This window comes from Engystomops pustulosus, chromosome 9, assembly GCF_040894005.1.
Source record: "Engystomops pustulosus chromosome 9, aEngPut4.maternal, whole genome shotgun sequence".
In the NCBI taxonomy this organism is placed as follows: Eukaryota; Metazoa; Chordata; class Amphibia; order Anura; family Leptodactylidae; genus Engystomops; species Engystomops pustulosus.
In genome coordinates this window covers 52,166,923-52,182,422 of record NC_092419.1, presented here as the reverse complement: position 1 = coordinate 52,182,422, position 15,500 = coordinate 52,166,923, and the positions used below count along the sequence as shown (strand labels likewise).

At 41.4% G+C, this 15,500-nt stretch overlaps 1 protein-coding gene across 1 annotated transcript; it reads right to left on the bottom strand.

The window, feature by feature from the left end:
• Positions 1-325: 325 nt before the first annotated feature.
• On the bottom strand, positions 326-15,235 carry LAS1L (LAS1 like ribosome biogenesis factor). The gene is made up of 13 exons (XM_072123086.1): positions 15,001-15,235; positions 14,724-14,849; positions 13,685-13,754; positions 12,924-13,005; positions 12,092-12,256; positions 6,476-6,522; positions 5,260-5,363; positions 4,864-4,949; positions 3,215-3,418; positions 2,501-2,648; positions 1,687-2,042; positions 1,223-1,361; positions 326-619 (listed from the first exon to the last, which is right to left on the bottom strand). Exons 1-13 carry the CDS (start codon positions 15,129-15,131, stop codon positions 532-534), a joined length of 1,746 nt encoding a protein of 581 aa, XP_071979187.1. The 5' UTR covers positions 15,132-15,235; the 3' UTR covers positions 326-531.
• Between the last annotated feature and the right edge of the window lie 265 nt (positions 15,236-15,500).

Genomic DNA, 15,500 nt, shown 5'->3' with positions numbered 1-15,500 from the left:
TGGCTGCAAAGAGAGACAAGAGTAGGACTCTCTCTACTTTGGCAGCCTAGGTATTTGGCTCATGCACAGAAATGAATGTGGCAAGCAGTCTGCCCAAAAAAAAAAAAAAAAAAAAGTGTCCTGGAGGCATTAGTGTTTGTTCTGGGTTACAGTAGCACATGAAACCTGCAGGTATTCTTTTTCACATCTTCCCCTGTAAAATATAGGAGTGTGTGCTGACTGGAAACTCTTGCCCGAACAATGACAAATGAATGGACACGCCAAATTCCCCAGTCTTTGATCTGTAAATTTAGCAGCCAAAAAAAAAAAAAAAGGCACCACCTCATCTTTTTAATCCTACAATATATTTGTGACAAAAGGAGGAGAAATTTAAGGGAGTGGAAAATGACCAATACAAATAAAACATCAAAAAGGGAGGAGGAAAAAAAAAAAAAAAGTTTTGTCCTGCTGTAATAGAACTTTCTGGCCAAGTCCAATGTGAATATTCCACAGGCACCATGAGGGCTGTGGGGGAGTCAGTGAAGGAGGTCTTCAGAAAAGCCGCAGTCCAGCTTTGATGTGATTCAGTTCACTCGGGTTCCAGTTCACATTATCAGATGCTGTGGTGTCCGTGGGGGAGCTGCAGACATACAAAATAAGAAAAAAAAAAGTTTAAGTAAATCAAGTTGCCATGTCATCACTCCTGCACAGTTGGGAAGTTATGTACACCTTGTATACCAACAATTGTAGGTGTGCATGTTTGATCTGTATTGCCATGTACATAAGATTGAAAAACACCCTAAGGCCCAATGCACATGACAGTCGGGGTGGGGGGGTGGGGGGGGGGTATGTATGGCTCCCCTTCCAGCGTGCATACGTTTGTGTGAATGTAACCTATTAAAGATGGTTTCGAAAAAAGGGGGGGGGGGGGGATTTAAAGTGCACCCATGGACCAGAAATGGCAAAATAATCCTGATGGTGCCTCCACTGTGTGGCCCTAATTTCCCAGCCATTTCAACAATAGGATGGATGAGGCAAATCCATCCTCCCCATAACTGCCTTTCCTTTCACATTTAAACAGGATTGCCATTAGGCTACATTTCCACAGTCAGTTATATGGTGCCAGCATATTGCAGTGCACTACATACAGAAAAATAGCTTCATTTAAAAAAGAAATAGAACGAGACAGGAACCTCCAACATGGTACAGAAACAAACACACACAAAATATATGTGCAGCTCACCTCATAGGGATACTTCTGGACTCAGAGTCCTGCTGTTCCAGCACAGACATCATAGAGTAAGTGTCAATCAGGAGGCAGCCGGGGTCTGCTGTCTGCCCTGGGATTACTCCTAATGGATGCTCGCCCCACTTTACAAATTCTACAATAAAGCAAGAGCAATGTGTCCTTACCAAATGTTTACAGAACTTCTCCGAATATCCTGCCTCCCATCATCATAGATTTATACTGTTATAGAAATATAGTCACACACTTACAACTCAAAACAGGACATTACACGTGAAGAGGAAGTCTGAAGAGGGCAATGATTGGCTGAAGAAGGTCCCATGAACCCCAGGCACTTCTAAGTTAGCAACAATGATCATGGAAAACCCTTCCCTAGGTCTCACAGGCTTATCCAAATTACCAGCAAAACCCTTTTAAGAGGCTCGTACAGCAGCCATACATAAAATAATTCATGCAGCTACCTGAGCTGACTCCCCAGACAGAGCCCTCTAGCGCTGGTCTTCTCTCACTGGCGGCTTTCCTGTTTAACATCTCAATGTATTCCTCTTCATAAGGTTCTGTGATCATCATCTCCTCATCCTCTGGGTGTTCACTCATCTGTTCCTCTTCCTCAGGTTGTGTTCTTTCCCATTGCTTAAGGGGCTTTGCCTTAGAGTCCTGCTTTATTTTCCACTGTAAGCTCTCCACAGTGTAGATAGGCTGATCACTATAGTCTACCGAGCCATCAGAGCCTTCGTCCTGGATGTAGATGGAGCAGAGACACAGCAGCTTCTCCTGGGTGGTGACTGGCAATATTGATTTCACATTTGGAAAAATCCTAAAAATAAACAAAAGGATAAGGTGAAAAAGAAGACTATGCCCAAATAAAATTGTGTCTGTTACTAAAGGGTTTTTTTCAAGACCGACGATTCAGCAGGAAATTCAGTGAGAAGTTTTAGAAACTTTATCTTACCAGAGTAATATGGCTCTATTTGCTTGTGCTACTGACTATATGCACAGTGACCATCTGTAGGGGTTGAATAAGGACCCCCCCCCCCCTGGAGGCTGGGATAACAACATATAATCTGCTCTTGTTTGTCACTTCCATTTTCCAGTGGACTTTTCCAGATTTCTTGTATTGTCCCATGGTCTAAGGAGGCTGCTCACTGAATAAAGTAGGTTTGGAAATTTGACTTCACCCCATTGCTGTATAATGTCTCTATGCTGACGCTTTTATGTGTACTCGTCATTCTATGACTGGACATCATGCTGCTCTTCAGTGCAAGCAGTACTTACAGCTGTAAAAGTTGTGGGGTTGTCCGGCACGGAAATTCAAGGCACTTCTGCATGAGTTTTTTCCATTGTAAAGGGACGCTGTGAGGAAATAACTTCCATCTGTTTTTCATAGACAACTGATTCCGAAAACCAACCGTGCCCTTTTTGACTGAATAAAAGACCAGAATTACAGCAACATTTTCAACTTTTTTTAAACACTTAAACAACGTTAGCTGTGAATATGAGCTTGACTGCGAAGTGTTACTAGATAAAGATCCATATTAATTAAGGCCCCTGCACCAGTCAGACTTTTCATGTTCTTTTCAGTGCAAACTGCTCTGCACACGTATCTATAAAAGTGTCCTCAACAGATTTGTGGCGCGGCTGCACTATATCCAGTGACACAAAATTCTGCACTGAAGGGGGCGCCATATTACGGCGACTCGACAGAAGTGTGTTGCACGCTCTATGTGCACTCTGCCAGAGCAGTGTAAGGGGCGCCAGATTCATAAAGAACTTGCAACAGTTGCGCCCCCTGCACACTCCAACAGAAAACTGCTCCTGGTGCACTTGGCACCAGTTTTGATAAATGTGGATCAATATCTGTATTCTGAAGACAAACCTGGTAAAAAGGAAGTTGTACTCTAGTCATACTCAATTGCTCCCACAATTATGGATAAACTACCACCCTACGTTTGACAAGAAGAGTAAACAAAAATAAAAAAAGTTATTTACCGGCTCTGCAATTGGCTGTTAAAATTTCAGCAATCCAGGAGCTGAGGTAGTGCTGCTGCATTTGTGCCTTCCTCTCCTTGTACTTTCCCAACCCGGCAAACATGTTCTCCAGCAACTCCTGAGTGAATGCCGGAGAGTTTAAAACTTTCAGCAGCGGCTGCCACACGTGTATGAGGGTGCGGGAGAGGCAAAGGTCTCCTTCATCTAAATTGAAAGGACAAATAACCAAAAGCACAATCATCAGTCAGAAGAAGAATGTGCAGGACATAAGTGGAACTCCTCAAAGATTATGTACTAAATAAAATCAACTCCCTCCACACAATTTACAGATGCTTTGGTTGAATGCTGGCAACCTCTTCCATGATCTAAAAAGCCTAAAACACAGTGATGTAAGAAGAGTACACTACTAATGACCACCACCTATACCAACAACAAGCAGTGATCAAATGTAAATAGGTGGGCGAAGAACCCCAAGTGATGGACAGCCCCCTGCAAGCAAGTAGCCATGACACGACATGACGGCCCAGTAAAGGAGAGTCACAGCCCTGTCTGGTGCTGCAGCTGCACTGAGCATTACACGTATAATTGGATGTACTTGTGCATGTTAAAGAGTACTTTGTGTACGTGCCCCCTATTACTTGTATCGGTGTTCACTCTTCTTCCCTTCGGTCTTCACGCTTGGCCAACATAGGGAGGGGACCCGAAGAACCCAAATAATTTTTTTTGCCCAGAATGAAGGTTACCCTTTAACTCTGCACATTTTATCAATGGTTGGAGAACAATAGCAGAAATAAATGAAACAAGGAGGGGGGGGCACATTTTCTCAATTTTTAACGTCAGTTTCCTTGTTCTGCAGGTTTATACAGAGTAACAGAGCTTCACAGGTAAGGAGAAGTGAACCTACTAGCAGCATTTTTACCTCTAAAGAACCTTAGCATTCCTTTCTTTATGTTACTACTCGCCCGTTTATTGAGCCACTACTTGCCTGAAGAGTTGTATTTTGCCCGAGGCTGGAGGGGTAAGGGACACTCCAGAACCCCCTCCTTTATATTGGGCTCTTTAATCCTACAACTGTGTTTTTGGAGTCAATTTAAAGAAGAGAAACTCATCCTTCAAAACACATCTGGGCTGTGGTTTGTGCAATACCAAAACAGAGATACATTTAAAAGACATTTATGATTAAGGGAAAGTTAAGGGGAAAAAAAAAAAAAAAAAAAAAAACTTTTAACAAGGTACATGTACTTTCTGTACTGGACTTGTCAGTTTTGTTTTTCTGATTACTGCCACCAACCAGAATGTAAAAAGGCCGTACATAATATCAGTGGTGCAATGAGGGGATTTTGGTGGAGCAGTTATTAGTAGTGCTGGCAGTGTGCTCAGTAAGGGTAAAAGAATGAACCCTCTGCATTAAGCTTCTCCTTTTTTTTCCCCATGTTGGCATCCAATAACCCCATTTAAGAAGGGAAGGGGACTTAACATGTCCGTTTAATGCAAGTGTGTAATTTTAGCATATATATTTTTACTACACGCATCAATTAAAAAAAAAAACTAAAAAAAAAAAAAGTGTCCTATTATTTTTTGGCTCTGGGTTTGTGAGCAACAGCAACACTAAGCAAGGTAGAGAAACATTCAAATAAATCTTAGACTACCTGGGTCTACATTCAGGGCCAACAGCTGTTTTCTAGTTGGTATGAGGAAACCATCTTCAAGGAAAACACCCACAACAGTAGATTTGCTGGGGGAGAAAAAAAATAAAAATGTATCTATAGCAACAAACAATCCCTGCAATAATGAAATCATATCAATCACAAGACCATGTGACGTGAGGACAGAGATTAATCAATCCCAAAACTTGTAGTGCAATTGTATCTGTGTTTTTACAAACCAAAAAAAAAAAAAAAACAAAATGGTGCAAACTAGAGTATTAATCTTTTTCTGGATATTCAGAAATCTATTATAGTCTGTTTTACGTTATACCAATGGAATCTGCAGGCAAATTGTACAAAATCCCAGCCACCCAAATAAGCCTGTATGTCCTGCATTACCTGTTTTGTTGCAAAAGCTGTTTGATTTCTGCTATAATCCCCTCCAGATGAGAGGAGACCATCCATGGCTTATGATTTACAGAATCATTCTGTTCTTCAAAATTCTGTGAAAATAACGATGGCATAATATTTATTTTTGTGTCATTGCTTGTATTATACTACGATATTGTGGGTTTCTCAGGCACCAAGCCATGGATGAGTCAACTGTTGAACTGTATATATTTTGCCACACCATCCCCCCATATAGTAATACGAATAATAAATTGCATAGACAGATAAACACTCCCCCACACTGAGTCACAATGTGCCGAGCTGCCACCAGTAGATAGAATTAAGGTTTACAGGTGGTAATGGGGACCGGAACTCACAGTGGAGTCTGGCTGGAAGATTAGGAAGCTTCATAATGTGTAAAAGGGTCAATAACTTAAAGGACGTATTTTGAGAGTCTAGAGAAAGTCCTCACCTCTCATGTAAAAGATTATTATTTGGCTTCCTTAAATAAAAATCTGCTGAAAGTGCATTTGTAGTTTACGCAGAGGAAGCCGTGACTAGAAAGACGCTAAATGAGGCAATAAAACATTTGTTAATCAGGAAATCAGGAATAGCTGCTGAAATACACCTCAGAGTATTGTGCTACATCCCTACAGCTTGTAAACCCAAAGCATGCCCCAACCTAGCTATAAATATGGAGCGAATCGCCCCAAAATATTAATTCCTTCATGTCAAGTGTCTGGGACCATCAAAGAGGATCCATCATCAGACTACTTTGCCTCAGTAAATTCATAGATGAAGTCTGTACTCCAGACCCATCACTGGAGAGCTCATGAATATGGTAGTAATCGCCTAGTGTCTTTTATACAAATGGTGGCTGTTAGGTGAGAGCACATCCTTCTCCACACTGCATTGCTGGGTGTGTAGTGAGGCATAACCTATAACCCACATAACAGATTGGTTTAGCAATACATGTGTAGGACAGGAGCTCCAGGATATGCCGTGCACAAACTGGATACGCTCATTTGCTAGGTGTCAATAACTGCGGGAGCCAAGATTATTATGGTAGAGAGTATAATATAACACACTCAGAGTGCAAACATACTGCAGACACTAGCCGAATGACTCAGGAATCCCCCATCCCATACAGATCATTAGACCTTATGTTAGGAAAAACCGGTGAAGTGACAAGTACTATAGGGAGGAAGAGAAATTAGGAAAGTACCTTAAACTGCTCACTGGTGTAGGACTGTAACAACTCTTTGAGTTTTGCTGCAAGAAAATGAAGAAAAATGTCAATAAGAAAAAGAACTAGGGGGTGATCTGCCAGGGGAAAAATGAAATGCCGGAGCAATGAAGTAAGCAGTAACAAGTCTAACCTATAACCCTACAGCACTGATCCAGGGAATGCCAAATAACACCCCATAAGTGTTATTTGAATGTTTAGGGTGCAATCACATTGGGCGTTTACCAAACTTCTGGGGGCGGGGCTCAGTCTGAAACACATACGGTCACCAGTGATCTGCAATGAGAAACTTTAGTGCTTTATGACAGTGTAGAATTTGTGTTGTAAAGGGTATCCTGGTGTTATATGTTAATATAAAATACTATACTAAATAGTATAACTTAGGGCTCATGTAGACGGGCGTTTTTTTTGCGGATGGCAAACGGACCCACTGTTTCCTATGGGTCTGTTCACATGTCCATTTTTTTTCACGCAAGTGCAGACACTGAGAAAAAAAAAATTGCAGCATGCGAACCACTCACATCCATAGAAGTAAATGGATCCGCAAAAAAAATGGATGGCACATGCATGATATCCGTATGCAGAGTGTTTTTTCTTCAAATGTTGCTAGGCAACTAACTGGGCAGGGAAAGAAATAGATTAGAAACCCATCACCTTTTTTGCATATCACGTCCACATTTTTTGCAGATGAGTAGTGGACACTCTTGTCTCAATGACTCCTTATCTTAAGTCTTTGTCATTTAACTGTATTATAGGCTTTAAATATTATAATCTCCATAAACAGCAAACCAAAGCCAACATTTCTAGTGCAAGGTGCCAACACGGCAATTTAGCCCCATAATGCCACAATACCTCTATACAAGAGACAAATAACACTGACATCATGAGGCCACCATTACAACCACAGAAATAGCAGAATTCTGGTTATAAAGACCACTATAGAAAGGCCAACATTATCAATAATAACACTATACTAGAAACTAATATAGTGATGAATACTGTATTACCGTCATATACTGATTAATATTACCCCCATACAGTGACAGTAGTTCTGAGTAGAGGCAGGGACTGGGGGACTACAAGTTAGCCTGCTTATGGACCAAATATTGCCCTCTTAACCCCTTTGTTTTTGCATTTCCATTTTTCACTCCCCACCATCAAAAATCTAACTTTTATTTTTCCATGTAAAGAGCTGTGTGAGGGTTTGTTTTCTGTATAATGCAGTGAAATTGCTGAAAAAACGCATTTGTGCCATTTTCTTGAGGGCTTTGATTTTTTCAGCTTTCACTGTGCGCCCCAAATGATATATTTCATATATGCTTTGGGTCGGTATGATCACGGTGATACTAAATTGATATAGGTTTTATAATGTCATAGACTTACAAAAATTAAACCTGTACAAGAAAAAAAAAAAAAAAAGTTTAATTTCTGGAGCTAATTTTTTCCTACTTAAGTGTACAGAGCTGTACATGGTGTAATTTTTTCCGAGATGACCTGATGTTTTCAATGCTACCATTTTGAGGACCGTACAGACTTGTTGCAATAATGGCTAAAAAGTGTCATTTTGCTCTTTTAGTGCTATTTTCTGTTATGGGGTTGAACGCCTAACTCATGTGTGGTGAATACAAAGACAAAGGCATATTGAAGGTTTGGGGAATCCAATTTGTCAGGGGGATCTGTAGGGCAAAGTGTTGGTTGCTGTGGGGTGGAAGGTGTGGGCACAGGTGGATTTGGGATCACGCGTATGACAGCTGTCTGTGGCCACATATATACTTGCCTCTGTCCGCAGTACGCATCACATGCACCGTGCGGCAAGTGTTGCAGCATAGCACCCGGTTACATTGCGCATACGCTGCCTGCTGTGGAGCTATGCTGGCTTCATGGGTTGCCTTATGCAGGCGATGAGCGCTTCAGACACAGACCAGTCTATATGTGGCAACAGACAGCTGTCACACGGGGCGATTTGGGACAGTTATAGTGTCCCAAAGCCACCTGACAGAACCTCTTTAGGCTTTAGCAGCTCTAGCACTGAACTGCTGATGTGAAAACCACACACAGCAGCTCCAGACCTCTTATCTTCTTCTCTGATGCTCTCACTCCTCGTTCTGTTTCCACTTGTCTTCCTGCGCTGAAGAGGAGGAGGGGCGGGCACTGATCTACTACTACTGTCTCACTAAGGCAAAACTAGTGAGAGCAGAGTCTATCAGCTTCAGGCTGCAATGGACAGATCATTGGCGCTCTTGGCGTGCAATACTACTTCCTGCGTGGCCAGGAGCTGGTGCACGTGCCTGCAGCGATGCTCTGCGTGCCCTCTCTGGCATGCGTGCCATAGGTTCGCCACCACTGCCCTAAGATGTGTACAAACACCATATATGGAAACATGATGACATTACCCTGATGACTTGGTCCCTGCTCTGCGCTAACCCGACACTTCTCTCAATAGGATTCCCTGCCTGATGGCTGTAGAGTGTCAGTACCGCACCTAGCAGAAACTGGATGTTGAACCGTTCTGGCTATTTAAGTATTGTACAAGTACTGAGATTTAGATGCATCGTGGACCCCTACAGTAAAGTATGTGTGGACATATGCTTGACTGGGTCCATATATTCAAAGGCTTATTAACAAAAAAAGGTCTAGTTGACCTCACGGAGACCCACTGGTCAATTTAAAACATCACTTTTATTGTTTGCTTTTAAAAAGATACGTCTATTTATTCAATATGTGGATAAATTCTCTCTATACGTTAAAACTATATAGACTTTTCTGATGAGTATACTGTGTGGCTTAGAGTGTTTGTTGCTTGAGCCTTGAAAGCCGTACTTGATTTGGACTAGCTACTCTTTTGACAGTATATTCAACTACACAGCCCTAGAATGATCGGTGAAACGGATTAGCTGCACATTTGACACCGATAGAAACTAACTTTGGCCAGTAGGTGTCGCTATTATATAATATTTCAAAGAATACTGCAACCTTGTATCACTGTATTAATTGAAGTGTAAATAAACTCAGTGCTAGTTAGTTACATTGTGTTGTACTTTCACTGTATTATTATTATTATTATTATTATAATATCAGCATATAATCACTATGCACTGGTTAATGTAACAATATTGGTTCTCCACTACACCCGTTCCAGTTCTACCATGTCCTTTTTTACACTGGTGCCCAAATCTGTGCGCAATATTCCATGTGCAGTCAGACCAATGATTTGTATAATGATCTTTTGCAGTTTTGCCCAGTATTGGATAAATACATAAAGATTATACAATCTTATTGTCATAGTCCACCTTTTCTAGCCCAACCCTAATTTACAAATCTTAAATATATAAATTTAGGACCTAGGCATAGATCCATCATAAAAACACCTTGAACTGGTGCCTGCCGACCCCAGGGGAGCATGGAGTTCACTGTAAAGTTTGTTTATGCATAAAGTGTGGCCATTCTAACCTTTCAGACCAATGTGTCCTGTGCATAGGATCAACAGAACCCAAATTAATATGCAAAGTGGAGATTTGGGTACAGCTTTGTTCCCGCCAAAAGTTCAACATAGACAGTAAAAGTTAAGGACATAGGAAGACTATAAATTTCCTAATAACTTGGATATAACCCCTGGTTATGAGCCCCGCTAACAGGCTAGGTTCAGAAAATTATTCTATATTCCTTCCAAATTTAAAGGCCAAATCAGATTTTTTTATTATTATTTTTTTTTAATTTAATATGGGGTACCCAGTCAATTCAAGATTGTTGCATCATTGTAACCATTTGCTATGAAGTTATGTTTTTTTTTTATATCAATTCACATTAGTATAGGACCATCCCGCTCTCAGTCTCAGGCATCAAACTGGAAAAGAATAAATAAATTATTAGGGGTATGCAAATGGATCATTGTTAGTCTTTGGAGGAGCCATTTTCACTGGACAGGGCTACTAAATTATTCTCTGAATAACTTCCGGACGGATAGGTCTTCCACTCCAGTAACAAGGTCTATTTGTTTATATATTCTTTATCAGATAAAAGGATTACAATTAACATTCTCATGTCTGCACTGCACATTTGTGTATTAAATCCTTATGTTAGTTTAAGGCTACAAGCAGACCCTTAAGTTACTGAAGAGTAAGGATTACAGATATTAAATTTACGTAATCGTGTCTGTAGGGTTATCAAATTGTTGTGGTATTTATGTGTACAGGCTTATATTTGTCATCTTATACATTAATGAGTAGAAGTATAGGTGGTCGCAGCTATGGTTTAAAGGAAACCTACCACTTGTAGTGGCAGGTTTCCGATGGCAATACCGGGCACCAGCTCAGGGTGAGCTGGTGCCGGAGCTTATTTTAGTTAGTGTTTTAAACCGCGGTATAAAACACTTTTTAAACTTTATAGCCGGCGCAGGCAGGTACGCGCTCGGCGCTTACCGTGCGCGTGGCTACATAGGAAGTGAATGAGAGCCGCGTGCACGGTAAGCGCCGAGCGCGTACCTGCCTGCGCCGGCTATAAAGTTTAAAAAAAGTGTTTTAAACCGCGATACCGCGGTTTAAAGCACTAACTAAAATAAGCTCCGGCACCAGCTCACCCTGAGCTGGTGCCCGGTATTTCCATCGGAAACCTGCCACTACAAGTGGTAGGTTTCCTTTAAGTGCAAAAGCGAAGAGTAGATTTTGGCGTAAAAAGGTGCAATCTTGCATAAGTGGGCGTGGTTTTACTGACTAAATTGTCTCTCTAGCAGAAGTGCACCCGGTGACATGACCTGAGAGTTTGTCACATTGTACAACTTAACTATACAAATATTTGCAGCAAGTGGAAAAACCATTTAATGCACATCTGTACACTGTATATTTAACTTCAGGCCTCCAGCTTCCACATATCTCCCTTTATTACATATCCTCTCCTGCATTTCCAACACAGCTTCCTATCATACATACATATTGAAATTCTACTGAAAAACCTTGATTAGGTCATTAATAAAAATATTAAAAGAGGGGGCACAACCCAATATGAGAATGTGTCATTAATGACAACCCTCTGTTTTCTATTACTAAGCTCACTGTTAAAGGGCTTTTGTCAGCTCTCAGTTCACTTACTGTCTGTCAACTCAAAATTGTCTTTGTCTACTCTTCAATTGTTCTTCCGCCTTTTGAATTTCTTTGAATGCAAGAAGACATTTTTCACAGCAATTTCACTGCATTATACAGAAAACAAACCCTCACACAGCTCTTTACATGGAAAAATAAAAGTTAGATTTTTGATGGTGGGGAGTGAAAAATGGAAATGCAAGAACATAAGTCCCTGCCTCTACTCAGAACTGCTGTCACTGTATGGGGTAATAATAATCACTATGTTAGCTTCTAGTATAGTGTTATTATTGGTAATGTTGTGAACCCCTGAGTGAACACAATTAAAAAATAAATAACTTTAAAAATTATACTACTGAAAATAAGCAATAACGGCAAAAAACTCTGTAGAATCTATGCCCCCTGGCACATGCTGTGCTCATATGATGATGAATGATGAGTGGATTGTGTTTAGCAGTATGTAAAAGGGACAGAGTTTCTGCCCTCATGAGGGGAGGAGTTAATTGGGGACTTTACTAACCTATGATGGTTTGTGCTTTCTGTTCTTTTAATGACAGTGTTGGAGCAACTTCAGCTTCTTCTTCTGAACCATTGTCATCTTCAGACACCCACTGAGGATTTGAGGAGTTACCCAGCTGACGAGACCAATACTCACGTCTCAGCCAATCCATTACAAAGTCCCAACCTACACAAAAAGAACATTATGTTGTAAGCACGACCATTAACTCTGACAACATTTCTGCAATGGGCAAAAAGATAATTTGAGGACTTCAGTTAAAGGATTAGGAGAACCCGGCTGCTTTCTTCTAATAACAGAACCAGGATCATGGGTTGTATCTGGCATTGGAGTTCTGCACTTTAAATATCATACATAGCATATGGACAAATTAGGTAATAGACTTGGAATAAAGTAGCCTAGCTTTTGACCCATTTATGTCAATGTAGCTGCACCTAAAATCATGGAGAAGGGAAGCCTTCTGGTCTACTCCACGGTACCAACACCTGCCCTATGTGACTGCTGTATTGCTCAACAAAAAGGAGAGAAGGGCCTGTGGAGCAGCCCAATGCAGCGATTTCACAGAACAAAAGTTTGAGGACACAGTGTACAAAGGCCAGCTACCATACTGAAATATGAATGCATTTTTAATAGTCCAACATTTAAAAGGGTTGTAACAGGTTAGGAAGCTATCCCCTATCCGCAGGATAGAGGAGAACAAATGATGGGCAAGGGTCTGACTGCTGGGGAGCTAAATATGGCTGGCCGATGGATCCATAAGGGTGCGGTCACACGTAGTGCACATTAAAACAATGCAAGACATTTCTTATTCAAACCCTTTAATAAGAATATTAACCTTTGCGGCAGAGACTCAGTTTGGGCAACTTTCCATGAGTTGCACTGTGACGCAGGTTTACCACCCATTCCGGAATCTGAAGCTGAAACAAGACAAAGTATACAATATGGTTATTTTAACCCAAATACACTGTAGATCAGAAACAAAGATTTTTCGGTAGGCAACTCTATTTCCATCCATTATATCTCACCCCATCTAAAATATATATCTTCACTGCTGGCATATGTGAGAAAGAGTCAGACTGCTACTATGGGTGATTAAAAAAAAAAAAAAAAAGCCAAGATAAAGATCATTTTTGCATCTCCATGGCAAGTAAAGGTTGATTTCTAGGTTGCCCACCACAAGATCTGCACTGGTCACCTACAAGACAACCTGGCAAAACATGATCAATTCCAGTGAAATATTTGTGTAAAAGATTTTACACCAATTCAAAGAATACAACAAATCATTTATTGATCTCGGAGTTCGATTGCTAGAATTCCTAGCGTTGACTCCCACCCATTTGGATGAAGTGGTGGCCACATGCATCCTGGCTCTTCAATAAGCCCTATGAAAAGGAGAAAAATAGCCAATAGCAGTAATTGGCCAAGTCCATTAGGACCATAGATGCTGCATGAAACATTACTGCTTAAGCAATGCTTTTCATTGCACTGCTATTATCATTCTTTTATGATCACCATCCATCCAATGTTTGATTAATTAATCCCCTGTAAAAATTCACAAACCTAGACAACCATTGAGAAGAAATAGAGGTAGCTCACCTCATTTGCTAAACGCCTTAAGGGAATTGCAAAGATTTTCTGTTTGGGTTCTGTGATTACATTTACAAACCTAAAATAAAAAGGAAGAAGATAAATCACCAATGATAACGACAACTACATATACAGCAAAAGAGAACCTGTCACCAAAGATGTCTGGGGGAACAGGGCGGAGCTTGACTGGACCGATAATAGAAACCAGGCTTAATTTAAAAAAAAAGTGTTTTTTGGGACAAAGCTGCCACGTGCAGGATGCACAAAGGAACCAATGAAAATTAATTGAAGTAAGATCTAGAAGATACTGTTTGGGGTTTATAAAGTGCTTCTGCAGTGACAGGTTCCCTTTAAAAATAGGATTATTCAAGATTGATTGATAGGTGATGATGTCTGATCAGCAGGGGTTTGACAAGTCATCACTTCCAACCAAGCAGTACACAGAAATTTTTTGTAAGAAAGTGAAGAGATCACAGTGATTCTCCACACAGCTGATCAATGGATAAGACAAACATCTCATCCTTGATGATCCGATATTGATCACCTCTTGATAGGTGATCAATAAATAAATAAGAAACTTCTTAAAAAAAAAAAAAAAATCTCTACCATAAAGGTCCGGTGGGAGGTTTAGAATCCCAAATCTCGCTGACAGACTCTAGATCTAATATATATATATTTCTCCTTGATGACAATAAAACCTTTCAAATGTGCTCTGGCTCCTGGTACCAGGTTAGGGTGGACTCACAGCCTTAGTCACTTGGGCCTCAAGTGACGGGTTCATCAAACCAATAGAGCCAGTAAGTGGCCTCAGGTGCAACCGAGACAGAAGTGACATCTCAGGATGCTGCTGCGGCCACCAATTGCTGAATATGGAGTCCAGCGACTCCCCCAGAAAGACTGGGAGGCCAACACACACCTGGAAACGAAAGCCAGAGCAAATGAATACCTCTGCCCCATCACTTACCTAAGCCCCAGAGAGTATTCCAACATAATCCCTATAAGAGTGATAAGAGTATAAGTGATATGATGACTACTAGTAGCCACTAACCTGACAAGCGCCAGTCCGTACAGTAACTCCAGCTCTTGCTCTCCCATGCCACCGCTCACATCAAGGATCTTACATCGCACCAGGTCGGCGGTGCACTCCACAGCCAGCGGCATGCGGTTGCCATGTCTGTAACAAGAAGGATAAGGGGTGGGGAAAGGAATGAGGAGCCGGTGTGAGGGGTGAACCCCATGGCTCGTGTTGTGCACATGGGTGTCACTGTCACGCTCTTCCCCACTGCTGGCCACATACAGCCGGCACATGTCCGCCCGCCACTCACCTGCTCTTCCAGGCGGAGATCTGATGCAGCGCTTCCCGCTGGAGCTTGCAGTCCCGGCTGTACAGATATTCCAGGACCTGCTCCCATTCCGCCTTGCTGATCCAGGCGACTACCTGCCGGGTGCCCGCCATTCCCAGCGGCAGTACAGCACGGCCTCCTCTGCCAATCAGTGAGCGCCTTTGTTTTGCTGCTGTGTTACAGTAAACAACGCCGATTGGCAACGAGAGCGAAGACTTTAGGTTCCGGCCTCGTAGGTTTCTTCATAAGACAAATGAGAACAGATGAAAGGGGCTGTACCCCTGGTCCTACACACCCCAATCCCACCATGTAGTTCACCAACGCCCAACACTAACATTTACCCATACAGAGCCATAGGATATAGTAAAGATCAGATTATAATATTTTACATCAAAGATGTAACATTTTTTCGTACAGATTTTTTTGCAGGAATTCCACAGCATCATACAGAGGCAATAACATGGAAGTGATTTGAAATATAG

Bases quoted from the DNA above. Each gene is read 5' to 3' on its own strand.
- LAS1L (XM_072123086.1), bottom strand. From the start codon at position 15,131: ATGGCGGGCACCCGGCAGGTAGTCGCCTGGATCAGCAAGGCGGAATGG. The intron at 14,850-15,000 runs GTGAGTGGCGGG...TTCTTGTTACAG, and splicing joins ATCTCCGCCTGGAAGAGCAG to ACATGGCAACCGCATGCCGC. The intron at 12,257-12,923 runs GTTAATATTCTT...CTTTTTGTGTAG, and splicing joins ACTGAGTCTCTGCCGCAAAG to GTTGGGACTTTGTAATGGAT.